This window comes from Crocodylus porosus, unplaced genomic scaffold (genome assembly GCF_001723895.1).
Source record: "Crocodylus porosus isolate Cpor-Errol unplaced genomic scaffold, CroPor_comp1, whole genome shotgun sequence".
NCBI classification, from domain to species: Eukaryota; Metazoa; Chordata; order Crocodylia; family Crocodylidae; genus Crocodylus; species Crocodylus porosus.
In genome coordinates this window covers 38,666,458-38,687,643 of record NW_017728948.1, presented here as the reverse complement: position 1 = coordinate 38,687,643, position 21,186 = coordinate 38,666,458, and the positions used below count along the sequence as shown (strand labels likewise).

Below are 21,186 nucleotides of genomic sequence, written 5' to 3'. Positions count from 1 at the left end.
TTGCAAGCTCTTCACAATCTTTTTAAATCCTTGCTTATGGAAAGAAAAAGACACTCCCTTGACAGATGCATCTGAAAAGACGAGCTAGGGAGAGCACCAGCTTAGACGTGAAAAATCACAATAAAAGTAGATTAAAATAATGTCAGAACCTTTTTAGGCATATGAGTCAATTTATACTTTAAAAAAATCAAAGTGTAGCTAAGGTAATGAAGTTTATGAGCTATCCCATATGGTTTGCCATGCACATTGATTGCATACTAAAGTACTATTTGTTCTACAATGTCATATTTATTAGAAAACCCTCACAAATATATTTAAGCATAGGTAAGATTGATTTACAAATCAGGTTTAAACATATTGAGGAGAAGGAAAGGCAATTAATAAAGAACCTATTAAGCAGGTAGTCTGGTTTTGTCTTAGTAAAAATTCCCCAATTTTTGGATTAAAAAAATAACCCAAAATCCGCATAATAAAATTATTTTGTTCCATGGTTAAAATGAAACTCCACTAATATATAGATATATATGAAGTGGGTTTTCATTTTAATCATGGAAAAATGTGGATTTTGGGTTACTTTTTTTAATCCAAAAATTGGGGATTTTTTTTTTTTTACTAGAGAAAAACCAATTTCAGTAGTTTTACTTGTAAAACAGAGGAGAAAGGTGAGAATTTATCTTTTATTTTAATCATACTGTTTCTTCCAGGTAGATATATGGTCAGGTTTTTAAAACGTCCTCCTTCTTCATTCTTGAAGATGCTTTATTCTTGATCTTGTTGCGGTATGTGGAGGTGGGAAAACTTTATTCATATGTAGGAAGACTTGCTTGTGTTTTTTCATACTGTGCCCTATAAAACTGTGTTAGCCCTATCACTGCCTTCTTTTCAGCACAGACATTTTTATTGACCTTTCAAAAATTGTTATTGGTTCTGAACTTTTAAAAAATAGAGACCTAAGTGTATTTTTTTATTCCCAATGAGAAAATTGATGTTATATAATGTAAATAAGAACAGCTTTACTTTTACTCAGATCTTGTTTTTTCTCTTAATGTAAAAGTTTTCTAAATGCTTTAAAAAGAGGCCATGTTCAACCATTAATGGGAAGCAAGTGCTTCCATTACAAGTACTTTATTCTTCCGTGAAAGCAGGCCAAGAAGCAGTATAAGTTGTTCTAAGGGATGTGAATAATCTATATTGAATGTCACTATAGAGAAGGAGGATGGCCACAGTTATACCGGTCCTGCTTTGAGCAGAGGGTTGGACTAGATGACCTCCTGAGGTCCTTTCCAACCCTAATTTTCTATGATTCTATGACTGTACATTAGAAGCTTAAATAGCTAAAAATTAGAATAACACTCTTTACCATCCAAGAAGCTTCTGAATATTCTGAATCAAAATACTATGTGAATTCATTATTTTTTTCCTGTCGAGACAGAATAGCCTATCAGAGAAAGCATGCTAGTGAATGGGCAACCATTTGAACATGTTATATTTTAATTTGCAGAGACAAAAATGACAAGCAATTTATTTACATAAAACTGTACAAAAGCAAATTAAATTATGTAAATATTTCATAAATAGAGGTGGACTAGCGTTTAATACATTTTGCCATGTTTAGCATAGTTGCGTGCATAGTGACTCATAATAAACAATGATAAATTGTTCTCTGCTTCACTATCAACATCCAAGTTGCAGAACAATAGTCAATGATTAATATTACAAACAGATCGTACCACACTGAATGCAAGTGCTTTAAAATTTAGGAAAAAAGTTGTCTGAAAGTATACCCTAGGTAGCTAGGAATGATGCCTTCTTCCAAGTGTTACACTCCTTGGGCAGCAACACAACTGAATTGCTTAACTATTTTCATCTCTTACGTTATTCATCTCCTCTCTTTTCATTTCTTAAAAAAAATCTGTATATCACCAATACAACATAAGTATGCCTGTTTTTTTGTTCAAGATTCTTAGAAGTCTTTCAGTGGTAACTATATTTGTGGCAATTTCGTTTGGCCTTTCTCTAACTGACAACTTCCTAGGGTAGCCTTTCAGCCAAGTGTCTTTGCTCCCATTTTAGCTCTTCCCCACATAAAAATAATGTCTACCTTTCTTTTTTGTTGTTTTTGTTTTTGTTTGTTTTTTTGTGGTTTTTTTTTTTTTTTGGTTTTTTTGCATTTTTGTTGTTTTCCTGAAACTCAGGCAGCAGGCCAGTCAGAAACCATATTGAATAAATATAGTAGATCTGGAGAATCAGAATGAGCCTTAGATCTTAGACTGAAGATACTGACTTTTCTAATATATACAAGGGTATATATCTATGTATCAATCTATAAGTGTGTCCTAATGTAAAATACATGCAAAGTTCATTTTAGATCCCCATGGAAGGAAAGGAAAAAGTAGGATGATTCTTATATTGTCCAACCAAAATGGAATGGCAGCTAAAAGCAATTTAAAATTAAAACCCCCAAAAAACAATTCCCTGGTAAAATGAACCGATGACAGATTCTAACAAAAGTATGCTATTTGTCTTGAGCATTTTATATCATAGCCTTCAAGGCAACAAAAGAAAAGGAAGGAAGGAAGGAAGGAAGGACAGAGTATATACCTAAACCACAAGCTTATATTAATAATGAAAGATAAATAAGACTGGTCCATTATCTGAGTTTGACAGAAGGCTTGTTTTTAAATATATTATTTATAATTTCTCAGAAAATAAACAAGGGTAAATATACAGATTCAAAAAAGTTGGGAATAGCCCATTTCCCCTCAGTGTTCAAACCCAACACCATTTTTTCATAACAACGGGTATAAAAGGCACAGTTGCATATTTTGCATTCACCCTAATTTTTTTTTTCATTTTATTTTGCTTTATTTTATTCATGTATTTTTTTTTTTTACAAAAGCACTCTATATATGAAGTGGCACCAGATTTAACCTATTTCAAATTCAAAAAAAAATACGAACACAAAATATATTCTGTGTCATGCCAGGTCATAAGAATAATCAACATGTTATGATGGCTAGTTCTACTAGAATTACCGTGAATACTTACAGTACATTGATTTTTTAAAAATTCTTTCACACCCATTTTAGTCTAAGGAGATGCACACAAGTAAATTACTTAATGGCATGGCTATCTTTTATGTGGTGCAAAATTGGTGAGTGACTGCTGATCCATTTAAACTGAAGGTCTTCTATGACCCGTATTAATAGCTTTGTAGAAAAAAGGGCTTAAAGATATATTGAAACAAGCTATCTAGTGATTTTGAGTGTAGTATTAAGTAAAATAAATTCTTATGAAATAAAAAGTTTTGTTGAACACCTGTGTTATGCAATTGTGTATTCTGTTGAAACGTGCAAGAAAAATATGTATACATTACATAAGCATCTTTAGAAGCATTTTTTTCTTAACAGATACTTACAGATTATACAAAGCAATAACTGCTCTATGCAGTCTCATAACAAAGTACTAGTTTGCATCTCTCCATAATTTAGATAATAATTAAACATAAACCATGTTCAATCATTATTAATCTTTGTTTTAATATTTTCTTCATAACGTGCCCATTCATCATAACTGCTATACAGAAACGAACTATAAAATGAAAAGTAAACTTAAGAAAGGGAAGAATATTATGGCCAAAAAGGGCACCCCACTATACAGAGGAGAAGAATATTTGAAAAGTGAATGTTGTGATGAGTTGTTTTGATTTATCAACCTATATTTCAGGCTGTTTAACATTGTAATCTATGTAATTTTTCAAAGCAAGAAACTACCCAAAGCTACATTGTGACTACAATCTACTAGAGAGCCTTCTATCCATGCCTTAATGCCAGGTAAAACATCCAAGGATTTGAATGTTTGCACCTTTCTCAAGCTATCCTCGCTGTGTTGATCGATTGTCAGTTTCATCTGAATGTCCAAGCTCAGCTTTTAATTATTACTATGTCGTCAGCTACAAAGCAACCTGCTCAAATGTTGCACACTTTGTCGCTTTTTATTGCACAAAAAAATCTTTTTCATTTCCTATGCCTTTTAAGAAGTGTACATTGTGAGAGCTGTCACAACCCATACAATTCAGCAATCATCCTCAGTTTGAATACCTTGTGACTTGTCTCAATCTACTATAAAAGTATCATGTCAGTGCTCAAGTCAGTCAGGCTATTTGTCACCTGACCTAAATGTTTTTGAGTTTTGACATTGGTTTTGTATTGCACAGGACTCAGCTTTAATGCACTTGTGTTTCAAGAAACCTGCATTGTACATTTGACAAAAGCAATTCATAATCTGCAATGCTGATGACAAAATATTTAGCAAGCATTTCTTGCGCTTTGAGAAGACACCATTGTACTTAACTTGCAATTAGCTCTTGCCACTGCATCTCACCACTCTCCTTTTCTTTCCATTCCCAAAACATATTCTGGGTCTCATGAATACAGCCTCCAATTTAAAAATATATAAGTATATTTAATTTTAACCTCTCTAATAATATTCCCCGGAACTGGTAGTATCATATCATACAACATCTGCTGTAGCATATCATGTCATAATGAGCAAACTCATCATTTCAGTTCCTTTGGGTATTCAACTAAAATCCATTTGAAAAAGAAGGATGTCATCTGGGCTTGTGAACTATGCTGCTGTGCAAAATGTAACTGAATGTGTTTGTGTATATGTGTGCATTTGTGGGTACATTAGGTTTCTAAGTCAAGCCCAAATACTTAGCAATTCCCCTGATCCATTGTGTGATCTTTGGCCTTTTAGTTATTACGATCATCCCAGCTAGATGTTGGTCTTGTCCAAAATAACATGAGTTTAACAGCTTATCATTAGTATGCTATGGTACATATGATACTAATTTTACTTATGCTGCAGTAAGCCTTCAGATAGAACAAGAGACAGAGAAAAAGAGAGAGAAAGTTCATTCTACAGATAAAACAGAACCCAGAGTTCATGATTCATAGGGAAATATGCCACGTTTTGGACTGCAGTCTCAGGCTGAATATATTTCTGCTGCTTCCAGCCCCAGGTGAGAATATTAAAGCTGTGATCTTCACAAAGTGCCTATTAATGGTTCTCCTTTTATATTTACCTCTATATATGTATGGTTTCTGAAGGATCATCCCTGATGGGGATCAGCAATATTCAGATGATATGTCTGGAATATATTTTTCCTGACCTGTTTTCCATAACAAGCCAGATGACAATCAAACAAAATACGAGTGGCTTAAATCATGCTTCTGCAGAGGGGTAACAATAGTGTGTTGTGGTCTTTTAAACAGGCTTGTTACCGTGAAAGGAATTTGCAAACGTAAATTTAGGAAAATAAAAATCAGTGAGGGGGATTACACATGCAAGTAACAACAATGGTTTCTACATTGTATAGTATAGTCAAGCAGACACTATAGTTAAATGCCCGCTGTGGAGGCAGAAGTGGCAGGCAAAGCTTTTGTCTCTTTGGTGGCCCCCTCTTTTTTATTCCCCTTTATTTGTTTGAGTTAGACTGTTTTAATTTAAAGATTTTTGCCCCTTTTCCTTCTTATACATGAAAGAACTTTGTTGTTGCTTCTTTTTAGCCTACAGGTAAACTTCTCTTCTCGTTAGGGTATTGACAGGAGATGGCTTGTATTCCCCCGTCTGTGTAAGGGGAATATCCTCTGGGCTGGCTTCCTCGTTTTTGCTGAAACTAGCTGCACTGAAGGTCTCATAGGATGAGGTCAACTTTTTGTTAAGGAGGTTTCTGTTGCGATCACCCATGAGGGAGGCTTCTCCATTGGCCAGCTTTTCCTGACTGCCTCGTTCATCAACAGGCATGAACGTGGAGAGTTTTGGCTGGCTCTTCTGCTTTCTTTCAGGTGAAGTGCGAACTGGCATCCAGCAGGAATCAGAGTGGCCATATTCATCACACTCCCGGGTACACTTCCCCGTCAGGGCTACATCTGGTAGAGGTCTTGAATCTGGAAACAGAGGAGAATTACTTTTTTTTTTCTTTTTAATTACTGAAAATGTTTTCCCTTCCTAAGTGTGACTGAAGAACTTCAGAGCAAAAGACATATATTTTAAAGGTTTTGTATTAGCAAAATCTTATCTTAAATGTCAAATCTCTTGGCAGTATGTTAATTTTTATTACATACATGTCATACACAACAACAAACTACGCAGTTATACCAGGTATCAGTAGTCTAAAAAAGAAGTGCCAGTATAAAGGCACTTCTTAATATATTATAGTAATTTTTAGGCCTTTTCCTTTTCTTTTTCTGCATTTGGGAATAGTAACAGTTAGCTAATGAATTTTGGCTTTTAAGGTTGTATTGGATTTTGAAACTAATGTATCAACCAAATGCTTCATTTCATATTGCCCATTTTCTTGAAGTTATTAAAATACAAAACCTTTCTTTTGATTATAAATAGAATCTAAGACCCTTATCTTGCAGACATTTTTGTATATGCTTATCTTGCTACATGTGAGTAGTCTCATTGTCATAATGTGACTATTTTCATACATAAAGCTTGACATGCATATAAATCTTCTCAGCACTAGACCTAAGCTGTTAGTATATAACATGTTAAAATTAATTCTACAATCAGGCATGGTTAGGAACACACATATAAACTTATTCATTCCAAATGTGATCTAATACGTGCAAAGGTGTTTGTGTAGAAATATAACAGCTGAAGTGTTGGCTGAATATAGAATGTGCTGTGCTGCATGGAAAGCAATCATGTTCCAAACCTCTGTAACCTAGTTTTTCAGCAGTTGTGCACTGATATTAAGTAGGCTTTGGTAGAGGAAAGGTTTCAGTTTTGAAACCTACCTGCTACAACAGAGGGCTCTTAAATACATTATATTTGTACAAATATCAGAAAATCAATTTGAAATGTATGCCATTTTATAGGCAGATTTGTATTTCAATAAAATAATTCAGATACACGTGATTTTGTGTAAATTGAGTAGAATATTCCTCTGTGAGCAATGCCAATTATTTGAATTAGATTCTTAAAGTAGTAATGGGCTACTTAACTCAAGTTTGGTTGGCTACAAATTCCCCTGTTTAAAAAAGTATGTTGTATACACAGATTTTTAATCTTAATATCAATGCATAATGTATAGTTTTTAATTTGTTTCATATCCATTATCCCAAATAATACCTTTTATACTATTTTACCTAATTTCCTTCTTTGTAATATGCTTCATACCTTTTTATGAATGTTGGAAATCTCACCGTGAAATATTTATTTCTTTGCAATTTACTGAACTAAACCCTTATAGACACAGAGGCTGTGTCTACACAAGACGCTAACTGCACAGTAGCTCAAGACTACTACGCAGTAGTGTCACATGGCAGGAGTTGTGACACAGTGTACTATGCAGCAGTCTCAGGCTACTGCACAGTCAGCATCACAATAAAACCATTTGTTGGCACTATTGCACAGTAACATGTGTTACTGTGCAGTCATTTAGTACTTGTTTATACAAGCAATGTACTGATTGCACAGTCAGCACCTCCCATGCACACATGACCACAGCATCCAATAACTTTATTTCTATCATAAAAACCTATTTTATTTTAATTTTATTAAAATATTTACAGCGAGTGGCATTAAAATCTGGATGTGGAATTTTCAAAGGTACTCAGCAATGGCTTAAGCCTGAAGATTTTGATTTTACTGGTAAAATTCCCTTTAACTTCCATGGAAGCAAAGTTATATGAACAGCAACAGTTATGTAAACAAGTTTCACTTGGGAATGTCATTTCTGATGTTCATCCCATACTGATATTATCTTTTACTAGGCTACCTGTTTCTTTGTACACTCTTAAAATTAACTGCTAACAAACTCCGAATGTTAACATTTTCATAAGACCTAGTATACATTGATTTAGTAGGGGATGCTCAAAAGAAAGCTATGTCATATCTTAATAATATTTCAATATCCTATTAACTTCAGTAAGAACAAGAAGGGATGATTATTCATGTAGGCACTTATCTGCACTTAGTAATGTTAAGGTTAAGGTTTTGAGTTTTAAAAAATATGTCTGTGCGTGTCTGCCAAGTTTTCCTTAGCACACAAAAGGATTATCGATTTAGACTCAACTCCCACCGTTTTCTACGTCAGTAAAGGATAACAGAAATATTGACATTTGTCAGCCTATCTGTTCTCTCACTGTGGCCTGGGAGTGGTACACAAAATACAAAGAATAACTTGAAAAATTCCACTATTGATAAAAGAAAATTTAAAATTACTGTTACACTTGCTGAAGGTAGGAGGTATGGATAATGTACTATTGAGGTTAGGAGAGAGACAGAGAGAGATACATATAGGCAACACTTAACCCAACATAACTTACCTAACGCAACCAACACCCAACCCAACCCAACCTATATATCTATATCTATACATCTGTAGATATAGATATATATAACCTCTATCTATCTATAGATAGAGATGTGTGTGTGTGTATGTGTGTGTGTGTATATATATATGTATATATGTAGTATGAGAGAGAGAGAGATGTGCATTATGTGTGTGTGCATGTTAGAGAGAGAGAGAAAAGCAAGTCTCAACCCTGCCTAACTTTTATCTCTTAATAAGCTTCAGGATCTATTTTTTATTTTCTAACAATGACCACTGCAAAAAAGTTGGTCATTTTTATTATTTGAATTATGGCTAGAATTGTTGTAAATATATGCCAAGTGGCAATGCCTGTGATCCCTTTACTATAAATAAATTAAATATTACTCAGTTTTTCAATGATGGTTACCATAATTTTGTCCTGACTTATTTTATGTACAGTTTCATTTTTTTCTCTTTTCTCTATATCAGGCAGGATTTGATTCAGTGACACTTGAAGTCAACACAAAATATTCCATTGATTTCAGTGGGTGTTGAATCGTGCTCTTCAAGACGGGCCATTTTATCTGATGCTCCAGTTTTACTCTCCCTTCACTCCCTGGTGCCCCCTCCAAAAATAAATTATTTTTTTCATTCTGAAATCATGAGACTTGGTACAAAATCCAGGTAGGTACTGTAATCTATTCTCATACAATTATTATAAAGCTATTTGGCTAGGTCTCCTTTCATTTAGAATTTGTCACATTAGGCTTTCATTTATTTGTTTAGGTGCTGAAACAGGAAATAACTTAATCATGTTAACGCATATGTAATCCCATTGAAGCAAACTAGTCATATCCTGAATTAAGCACTATCTTCAGTTCTTTGGGGTGAGATTTTCAAAAACACTACACTACTGATTTCAATGGAAACAGGGTTAGTGCAATACCGATTTTGAAAATCTCACTCTTATTCAGTAGGAAGGGTTTTACTGGTTGGCTTATTATTGCTTAAGTACTTGGTTGAATGGTTGCCTTCATTTTTTGATTGATGCAATGTGACTTGTTAAAGGTGCATACTAAAATATTTTCTGTTTCAAATAATTTCATTGTGCTTGCTTTTCATTATACTACATTGCAGGAATTGTGGTCTGTTAACAAAGTACATTACCCTATCCATATTGACCATTGAACAATAGTGTAGATCCCCACAACTGATATCCTGTGAAGCAAGGTAAATTAACCCACAAAGAGCTCCATGCTACTGTAGCTACACAGTTCCAGTAGCTGTGCTAACCCATTTTAGAGCCAGATTGAGAATTTCTATCACCAGGTTTTAGATGTAACTGAATTCCACCATTTACATTTGAAGAAAAGTTGGTTTTCTTCTGCCATGTAATTCATATGCAAGCATATCTCTATCCAAGAGACTTGGTTTTTCATAAAGAATTCATCCTTTTTAAAATTTAAACGCTTCATTGGAGACCTCACTGCTGGCTGACAGGACTAATTCGGCAAGACATGTTGAACTGTTTGTCATTATACTTGGTACATCATCAAGAAAAACAATAACAGATTTCTATTGTCCCATATCTTAAAATGCCATGACTTAAATAAGTGTTTTAAAATGCGAGTGATTAACCAACACAATTTTTCTTGCAATGCTAATTAGTGACAGAAATCACCCGGAGAAATTATCTTCCTTCCTTCAATCTATTAAATATTTTTGCACAGACAAGCCAGTTCTAATCTCACTGATTTTTGTACAAATATCTGCACATTAACTAGAAAAGCTAACAGCTACTTACTAGTATATGCCTGAAACTCTGAGCATAGCTATTCATACATATACTTCTCTGCAATGCAGGTCATCTAGTATCTGCTTCCAATATACATTGTTTTTACTACAGAACTTTAAAAACTTGGTGCATAAAGTTAGGCTCCAACACCCATTTTAGACATCTTAGGCCTCTACCCATTATATTTATGTGATGATTAAAGTACTAACGGTAGCCATTTTCCCTTGTTCTCTCACTGGTAATATGGGGAATTTTGATTCTGTTAAAAATACATTTATTTATCTACCTCTATTCACAATTTTCTCTCTACCATTTCCTATAACCACATTCCTTAATTTCCATGCACAAAAAATATGCAACCAGAGATTCCTACAATGAGCAAGATTAGTGAATCTGTATAAAATCGGTGTAATTAAACAAAAGCCCATAAAAATCTTCATATTAAACAGCATTGTGGCTTACAAACTGTGTTGTAATTTGTGTAATTCATAGCACACTGGAGCCTGTAAAATACTAACTGCGTGATCAGAGAAAGCTAATAATTGAGATGGTACATGGTGTACAACTGCACTATTACGAAGACTGAGCAGGGGGTTTAAACCATTTAAACTCTGGGGCTTTAATCCCTGCATAGAATGGCACTATCCAGGGACAGTAGAGCAGAGGCTTCCATGTGCCAGGCTTCCCAGTATGGGACTTAAAATCCTAGCAGGGGGAAACCTCCCGCCAGGCCTTTAAACCCTGTGCCAAGAAGCTCTGGCTGGGATGCACAGAGCAGAGAATCAGGGGTTCCCAGCATTGAGGGGAAAGGGGGAACAGAGGCTCCCTGCACCACCCACATTGGTGACTTTAAATCCTGCACTGAACAGCTTTTGCCAGCTGGGTCTGAGATATCACCAGAGCCAGTTCCAGACCCCAGTGTAATCACTGTATCTAGTCCACTCATTCTACCCTGATCACATTCAACTATGTCCAGTTTTCAGGGCCCCACTACAGAAACAACATGGACAAACTGCTGGAGTCCAGTGGAGGGCAACGGAAATGCTCAGAGGTCTGGGGAACATGAGTTATAAGGAGAAGCTGAGAGAACTGAGCTTTTTAGTCTAAAGAAGAGATAACGGAGGGAGGATTTAATAGCAGCCTTCAACTCCTGAAGGGTGGTTCCCAAGAGGATGGAGTTAGACTGTTCTCAGTGGTGGCAGATGACAGAACAAGGAGCAATAGTCTCAAGTTATAGTAAGGGAGGTTCAGGTTAGTTATTAGGAAAAACTTTCTCACAAGGAGGGTAGTAAAACACTAGAACAGGTTATCCAGAGTCATTGTGAAATCTCTCTCTTTTGAGTTTTTTAAAGACCTGGATAGACAAAGCCTTGGCTGGTATATTATATTTAGAGATGGTCCTGCTTTGAGCAAGGGATTAGATTAGCTTACCTCCTGAGGTCCCTTCCTAGCCTAATTTTCTATGATTCTGTGATTATCAACCTGATGGTGACCATAATGGGCCTAGTTCCAAACTCTGGTATGGTCCCTGGTGAAGCTGATAGTCAGCTGATTGTCAGGCACCTGGTTTTCAACTTGCTGGCATAGGAGGAGCCTAGGGTAATGATTCTGGGGTCTCCATGCACTGGCAAGTATGGTGACATTAGAATATGATCCTTGATCTCAAAATCATGCTTCCTGCCATGCATCAGAACCCATCACTTTTGCTAAATGAACATCTCTAAGGGGCCTTCATAGGTAGCAAATTTCAGAAGCATCTGACAAGCAACTAACATGATCCCACTGATTTCAATGGGAGCTATTGGGAGCTTAGCATTTGACAGTCAGGCCTTTCACTTAGGAGCCTAAAAATAAAAAGATTACTAGCAATGTAGATATTGACCAACACTGTTAAGTGTTACATTATTCATCAAACAATAAATGAGAGCAGAGGAAGTATCCTTGTATTCTAATGTTTGCAAGTGAATGGGGAGAGAGCCAAAGGACATTCTGGGGAGGGTAATGGCACATAAGATAGATAAAGGAGAATTTATTCAAACATAAAATACAGTTGCAGGTCTTGGTTTCTTTTAATTTTCCTAAAAGGATTTTCAGGAGCACTAAAATACTTTTAACGTGACACCCCCTATTATAGGGTTTCTAAGAGGTTTCAGTGTTTCTTAGTTCCTAATATTTGGTATTGTGCAACTGTGCAATTATTCATTATAATTTTAAAGTTCTGTTGAACTAATTACACTTAGTTAATCTCTACAATGTTTATGTTGTGTGTGTTTTCCTAATTCCTTTGTAAAGAAGCATGCAAATGAGTAGGGTTATTTATATCCATTCACATGTTTATGTTGATTGTGGATAGCTGATGCTTTACGGCTAGAAAGATTGGTTATTGAAAAGGCAAGGCAGCCAACAGTTTAGAGAAAATGTGAGGTTCACATTAAGATAGAACTGTATAATTTTGGATATTTTAAATTTTTTTTAATGCTTTTTTTCTTCCCCAGGAGGCAGATATTCATGGAGTAGTAAATTTTAGTGAGCATGGGGAACCACAGTCAGCTAGTTATAATTCACTAACTCTCAGGGTATGCATGCATGTACACACAAACACACACACACGAGAGAGAAAGAAAGGTTGCAAAGTTACCACTAATAATGTTCTAACATCCCTACAGGCAGAACATTGCCACATAATCTTTCTGTCTTTAGCTGCATTTATAGACACTACCATATCAATAATTAAATCAGTCCAGATTTAGTATTAGTTCACACTACCAGAAGCCTCTCTGTTCTCTCACATGTAAGTCATATTCACAGGGATGGCCCCTGTGCTCAGTGACACACACGTTTTGTTCCACCTGTTTCCCCCAAAGGACTAAAACATCTTACTGTGCAATGGATCATTAAGGGAAAAACACATGTTCCTTACTATACAATTCTTACCCCAGAACCCTTCTGCTCTAGCAGAACTGCAGTTCTATACCACTCCAAACACAGGGCCTACTTAAAAGGTATGATCCAGTCTATGTCTATTAAAACAGCAGTCAGCCACTATGAATGCTATTCATTGCTAGATCAGGAAATACCACAATATTAGCCTGTAGATTATTCTGCTTCCTTCCATTGGGCATGCCCCATAATATCACTCCGTGGTCCCAGTTATCAAACCAGTAAACAATACCCTTACAAAATTTCTAGAGAGCCATAAAAAGGGTAGCCATTTTCCCTTGTTCTCTCATGAATAATATGGGGAATTTTGATTCTGTTAAAAATATATTTACTTATCTATCTCTATTCACAATTTTCCTCTCTACCATATCCTATAACCACATTCCTTAATCTCTGTGCACAAAAAAATATGCAACCAGAGATTCTTACAATGAGCAAGATTAGTGAATCTGTATAAAATCTGTATAATTAACCAAAAACCCATAAAAATCTTCATATTAAATGGCATTCTGGTTTACAAACCGTGTTGTAATTGGTGTAATTGGTGGCACACTGGAGCCTGTAAAGTATTGACTACATGATCAGAGAAAACTAATAACTGAGAAGGTACAGAGTATAGAAATGCACTATTATGAAGACTACGCAAGAGAGCAGCAGCTACAGTAATACTGCCGTGGAAATTCCTGGTTTCTAATTGTGACAATTCAATGAACTGAACCCAGTTAGTACTGTGGCATAGTCTGACATGCCAAGACACTATTAAAATACTTAAACATGTTTGAAAGCATCAGCGACTTCTTTCTCTGCACCTCAGGCTAAACACAGTTAAACAGCAATTGAACATATCTCAAGAAGCATTTACTGCCCCAAGGCCTGGACTGCTGTCATTCTGAATGTGGCATTATCATGTACTGCAGGGATAGTGCATGCCATCTCTAAAGCAGTCTTGCGGAATATAGTCAAACACAAATCTGCTGTTTGGGCCATGCAAACTGCACTACAACAATAATACATACTAATTGCTTTGGAACTAGAATCTTTTCATGATAAATCTTAAAGTCTTTTTCAATGTTTTATAATAATAAAATAATAATACAGAAGTCTAGGCACAGAAAGTCTAATACATGAACAGTGATGGAAAAGAAGGAGTTAGAAACCCATTCCCCCATTGAAAGTCAATAGGAAATAAGTGTTTAATTCCCTTAGGAACTTTTTAAAAAATCTCACATTGGCTATTTATACATACACTCCTAGGTCTAACACAATATTCCAGGTCCTATGTTTTACTTTGAAAAAGAGGAATTGAGGCCCTAATGAAGCCTTTTTTGCAGTAAAATCTGTAGAAAATAAAATTCTGGGTAAGAAATTCTACTTATTTGTTGCCCTTAAACATGGAGGTTCTCTCTACAGGTTGTCATCTTCTCTTTGGAACACATTATTTGTTGACAATATAAGTGTCACTCAACCCTGCCTTCCTTTCACTTGTATAACCTGGCCCCATGGTACACTCATTCTTGGGGTCTTACTCCTTTTCCAGGCAGGAGAGATGCACAAAATATTCTTTCCATTGGGAAATCTAAGGTGCGGATGGTTTAGGCTTTCTGCAGCTCTGGGAGCCATGGGAATGGAGACAGAGAGAGCTATGGAAGCATTAAATCTTTTCCACCTACATGCCAGACTGGGTTCACATGTGGGGTTGATATATGTAGCCAGACACAGTGCACTGAGTCTGCCCTGGCATGTGGCCCTGAATCTAACATGCCATGTCTGACCCTATGTGCTATCATGGCTCCTGGCATGCAGTCCTGAACTCAGCACACTGGGTCCAAGTTGGCATGTGCATCCAGAGCCAGTATGCAAGGTTGGACTTATCATGCAGCCCTAGACCTGAGCCACCAAGTCGGTCTGCAGGGCCAATCAGCATGCAGGGCTGGCATCAGCCTTGCAAACAAGCTCAGCTCCTTAGCTCACTTATCTTCATCAAAGATTACTTTTTTTCTTTGGGCTCCTTTTAAAGCCAATATGCATACTATATATATATATATTACATGCTTAAATATGGCATTATTTAGTTGAACATTGTCCTAACAGTGATTGCAGTAAAACAGAGTTTAACACCAATGTATCAAATATTTAAGACCTGACTTAATCAAATAGAGAAAACAATACACAAATAATACAAACAAAAGGCCATTAATGTAAAGAATAGTGTCCTCAGTGTGCAGCATGATGATTAAATAACTCATGGTGTACTCCAGCTGTGTCCCAACAGCCCTGCTCCACTTTACAAGCTTATCTATAAGCTAAGGCCCTGATTCTGTACTACTACTACTACTTCTTCTCATGTCCTGTCACCAGGTAAAAATCTGGATCTAGAAACAGACCCATACTTTTACTTAATCTGTAGCCTTAGTAAGGTCCTTGCTGGTTGGTGCTTAGTACCCTTCAAATAGGCAGGCCCATAGGTGGTATATAGTATGAAAGTTTCCTCTGCATTTGCACATACTGTCTGCATCTTTGGAATAGCCCCAGAGTTGCATGTTAACTTTAGCCTTACTGATCCCCATTCAGAGGCAGTTCAAGTTTTGCCATGTTGGCCAATCAAGCTCTGCCCCTGCGGGGAGCTGTCCAGCAGCTTTGATAGTCATTCCAACTCCCTCTTGGATCATCTCTAGTCACAACTACCACCTTTTTATTTATGTGGCTACCAATGTTTCATCCAGTGGCTGCATTGTAGAGAGAAAACTTTATCGTGATTTTAGTCTACTGGGAACTATAATGTGGCCATGTAACAGGAGTCTGTTAGTTCAATCTACCAGGTACTTTCTGTTTTGCTTGCTATTGCTCTTCTGATGTTCTGTGGGGTGATTCTGATGAGTATGTAGGAACTATTGCTATTTGTTGGATTAGGGCATCCAGTAATGCATCTGCAATTTTTGTTCAGCACAATATCTCACCACTTGGTATGTGTCAATCTGTCCCTAACTGGGCATGTGTATTCAGCTGCCAAATAACAAAATGCAGGTGCAGTAGTTTATAGCATTGTTGGACTGGTCCCACATTTGGGGTTGATCTTCTTTAATATATTGTTCATGGAACTAACTTTGCACTTTGTCCTTTCTACATGAGTTTTATATGAAAGTGTGCAGTCTAGTGTCACTCCAAAGTAGATAGAATTCAGAGAGTGGGTGAGAGCTGTTTCTTTCCAGGTTAGTCTGAGATGCTTAGTAGCATCTGAGTTCCAAAGATGTAAAAGACTAACCTGTCTTTTATTTGGATTGGCAAATAAATTTGGATCAGTTGATTTTTGATGAAGTAGACTAACAACATAGCCTCAGCCTGGGGAAAGTTCTTAGCCTGGGTGGTGGTAAAACAATCATCTTCATAAATAAAACTAATAAAACTTCTTGTGCATAGGTGAATCAGTTAATTGTTAGTGTAGATGTTGAACATGTTAAGCATAAGTGAGAGTACACTCCCTTGTGGTAGGCCATTCTTTTGTTTTTGTCACAGCTCTGATTTGCGTATAATTCAGCATAGAATCATAGATTTTCTAGCAAGGATCACATTACATGTAGTAATTGGTAACCTTTTGTCATGTATTTTTGCAAGGAGCCTCTGGTGGTTTACCATGTCATAAGCTGCTAACAGGTTTCTGGATACATCACCAGTGACCATTTCTTTTTCAAAAGCCATCTTGGCTGTTATGTGATGATTAATAATTGACCAGTGCATGACTTCCCTGGGTGGAAGTCAGTTTGCTTGAGGATTGGGTAGTTTATTTGGTGCCCCACCATTTTCAATGAATTGATATAAGACCTGATCTGTACTGACATTATAGTGTTGCTCTTTCTTTTTGGGGAGTTGTTGCTAAGTGCTATAAAGTTTTATATCCACATTCTCAATGTGGTTCTGCCATGACTTCTTTCCTTCCTCCACTAGTGTAACAACCAGTTCTTTTCCTGCAGTCATAGTTTCCTCAGCAAACAGGCCTGCTTTGTACAGCCTGTTCTTTTTGTGTACCTATTTGCCAACTGTGTATCTATTGGCTGGTTAGTCCTGGTACCTAATTCATTCTGCAGCTTCTCAGAATATGTTTTCCTGAGGTGCTACATAGCCTTTTTCAACTTGCTCATAGTTTTATGGTATTGGTTTGATGTTTACTACTGCAGCATCAAGATGTTTGATGAAATCATTCCACTTTGCTTTCCTGAAGTTGAAGTGGCAACACAGGGAAATGAAGAATGCTATTAGGACTACTTTGATTTTTAAGATGATTGGTCTATGCTGTGAATGGGAAATAGGTTCTAGAATGGTTTTATTATAGAATCCAGGTATCAAATACCAGTTTGGTGTTGTAGCCCCTATTAAGATAATGGGGAAGCTTTGGATCATGGGGCGGGGGTGCTCAATTGATGTGCTTCTGCCCATACTTCAGCCTGTTCCCCAACTTGGCTGGTTGGTTGTGTTGTATCCCCAGCTGATGCTGTGGCTGTCAAAATTGCTAATCAGTCATGTTTTATCATGACTGCCATTTGATGGACCAGTAAATTTAAAGGTTTTGTTTGATGTTTTGTAGACTGATGTGATATAAATTTTGTGGGTATCTATTGTTAGAATTTCAATATTTTTGTCATCAGTCATAGCTGTTTTGTTGATGATGACATCAAGTTTAACAAAAACTACATTGCTAATTGTGTAGTCTTTTGATGGCAAACTTCATCCCCTGACATCTCAGGGTGGGTATTATTTATCCCTAGGTGTGTCCCTTGAAGGCCTTCTGTACTAACTTAACATTAGTTTCAACTAGGGGTAATGAGATCACAAAGGTATAAAAGTGTGAAAAATCTGGCTATACAGTTCAATTATACCTATTTTTCAGATGTGATATTTGGGATGAAGTTCTAGTTTTATTTATCCTGCACTTCATCAGGATTACTAGTTTCCTTTTACAACAAGCACCTAGTGTCTTCATTCATCTACTTGACATTAGATTTAGATGCATCTCCTTTGTAGTTTAATTAATCAGGTAGAATAGACTTAGTAGCTATTTACTTGCCTTTAGGTAGGTAAACAAAGAACTAAAGTAATAAAATCATGGCTTAAGTCTGTTTTTTTTATTTCAATCACAAATGCCTCCTAGCAGGTTATGGTAATACGTTGTGTAGCCAGTCATCTAAGTCTTGGGTGAGTGCAGAAAAACCTTCTCCTTTGTAAGTTAGACTCTTAGCATTGGATCCATGATCTGCAAGGATTCAAGGTATATGAAGAGTAACTGAAATATATCTTATACTAGCACTACAGCTGGCTGTTTAATTAACAGGCCTCCTCTAGGTTCCTGTAGCCAAACTAAGCACCTATGATCATTACAGAACTTGAATTTCCTATATACAATTACATGCATGCCTGGAACCTAATTCTACATAAGCAACAGTAATTTAGGTTGCCAACTAGCTAATGGTATGAAGGCACCATATTATGAATCAGTTATTTTTCTTTTATTAAATATTTCAGTTGCAACTCATGTTTTGGTATTTCGTTCATTCTTGTATTAATATAAATTTCAAATATATTACAAGACTAGTTAGCTCTGAATTTAATGATAATGGTGGGGTCTACTGTTCAAATTACTGTACTAAATTTACTTAGTTTAATATTCAATCCTGCATTTAAAGTAACTCCCTAGATTTTATTTTTTAAGAGCTAAGTGTAATTGCTATGAGCCTTCTTGCAATCCATTTATAACTTGGATAGTCTGATTTATTTCTACCAGTAAAATGGCAACTGATCTTTTAAAAAAGTAGAACTTAATGTGGATTCCTAAAGCCATATAGACATTAAGATGAAGGAACATTTACACTGTCTAATTGTTCTGCTGGTCTAATGCTAAAGTGTTAATCTATCACTGTGTCAAATTGTATACCTTTAGGTTTCTCAGTAAAACGTGTCTGTGCTTAATCTCTGGAATAAAACAATTCATGAAACAATTAGAATGTCATTCCTCCTACAGATGACTTCAGAAAAGTCTGACTCTGGGCTCAAACATCAACATAATTTCACTGATAATCCTGGCCAAGAGACCTAGCATGACTAGGATCCATTATAACCTTGTTTCAACTATATTCTGTACATCTTTTAAATTCAGTTTCTTGGTATGGGTTTCACCCATACTATTTTACTGGTAAGCAATGAACTTTGGGCTGGAATACTAATAAATCTTGCTATAGGTGTATGGGGAGGGGAGGGGGATTGGAAAGTGTGTAAACAAACAAACAAATAAATAATATTTTTTTTATATATATATATGATTTATTTATTTGTTTTATATAAATATATATATATATAGAGCTCGCTCTCGCTCTCATAAAGATATAGTGCTCACTCTCTCTGTCTCCCTCTCTGTATTTCCTGCTGGCTATACAGCTGCTTATAACTTTCATACAAAGGAAACTTTTGAAGGGAGTTGTTCTCAGCAATATTATATGGATATGCAAGCAAATTATGGTTTATGATCATGAAAAAAACACTTCCATCTAGAAATGAAAAACCTAAATTTAGGAGAAACTGAATTTCTAAGAGAGATGCTATAATGTACTGTGGTAGAGATAGGGAGATAATTGATGCAATAAAGGTGGAAGTTTTGTTGTTAAGTTTATCCACTACTGAAAGAGTACACAAATGTACCATATACGCCTTAAATTTATTTTTAAGATTAAGATTAAAATTCATAGTTATATATTAAAAGTATTACCAACTAAGTTTGAGGAGGAATCTTGTGTTATTTCTTTTGGATCTTTTAGAATATTGCATACATTCTTTTAAAGAATCATTCTATCCTATGGGGCATTTATTAACTGCTTATCTTGACATAACCACATAACCAGTGTTAAAAATTAAACACTTCAAACAAGTCTACTTTACACCATAATTCTTTTCCTTATGGACTCTTAAGATTCTATGTCATTCTTGCACACAGGAACTAAGAAATAGCGTGCCACTGGCAAATATTAAATAGTAGCAATTCTTTCATAAAAGAAGCAATTCTAAATTATCTCTTAGGAGGATTGCATAAGTAAGTTTCTTTCTTACTACTGCTTCTTCTTTTTTGTTACAAGACATAATTTAGTCCAAATGATCTTGAACAAAAAGTGTAAAGTGTGCTGAATCCCTGTTAATGTGTATTAAATTGCCTTCAAATAGGGGGAAAAAGTTTAAAAAACCTCTCCATGCTGTGCATGTTAATGATCCTCTAAATAATGCAGGACTCAGCATGAGAATTTGAAGGGGAAAACAAATATCTTGAGACTACTTGTCTTTTTAAGTAACTGTCAAGAAAAAATTGCCTTGCGGAATGAAAACTAGCAATGACTTAAGGGATTGATTTAGCCTTTATGCCATGCTAAAAAGCTCCATTTAATTATGTGAAATCCTGTCCGGTGAAAGAGAGGCCTAATTATCTGCCCATGATATACCTGTTTGTCTCAAAAATGCACATAGGAATTTAGTATGATCAGGCATGTTTAAAATTATGGTCAGGTTTTGGATACAGAATTGTCAGATGATGAATGGAAAAGGAATGCTAATCATCTATTATTTATGAGCTAAGAAAAAAAAAGTCTCTTACGTTATGCACATACAGTAAGGGAAAGGAACACAAGACAGCAGTTTCTTCACCTAAAGTGTTATAATTCAACTAAAAAGTTTGCTTTTAAAGCCTGTCCCAGGAAGTTCAAATATGCAAAGATAATCCTGATCACTCTTAAATATGATGGACAAGAAACATTAAGCAAATTATGAAACTGATGTGTAAGTGGAATATTCCCATTCTCATGGATTCTCAATCCCATTCCCATGGGTGCCAGGGAAGATAATAAACTGAACAGATCACTCGAGATATACTCAGTTCAATGCTGTTCTTCTAGAACAGTGGCTCCCAATCTTGGGCTTGCAACAATAAAAATGGGGTTGCGCATGTGAGATAGTGCTTATGCTAAGCAAGGCCTAGCATTAAGAACAATGCACTAAAACTCCCAGAATGCTTCAAGGAGGTTGAGGAGTCAGCGATTGACATTCTGGTAATCACTTTCTGACCCTTAGATAAAAATGCTGACCTTCTGAC

At 35.9% G+C, this 21,186-nt stretch overlaps 1 protein-coding gene across 2 annotated transcripts in view; it reads right to left on the bottom strand.

Moving 5' to 3' along the window:
• Positions 1 to 1,469: 1,469 nt before the first annotated feature.
• PCDH7 (protocadherin 7) overlaps positions 1,470 to 21,186 on the bottom strand; it is a 428,058-nt gene continuing 408,341 nt past the window's right edge. For both annotated transcript variants that reach the window (XM_019553187.1, XM_019553186.1), the window contains exon 4: positions 1,470 to 5,954. In XM_019553187.1, the coding sequence (XP_019408732.1) occupies positions 5,575 to 5,954 (380 nt within the window). In that variant the 3' untranslated portion in view covers positions 1,470 to 5,574. The remainder of the gene's footprint in view (positions 5,955 to 21,186) is intronic.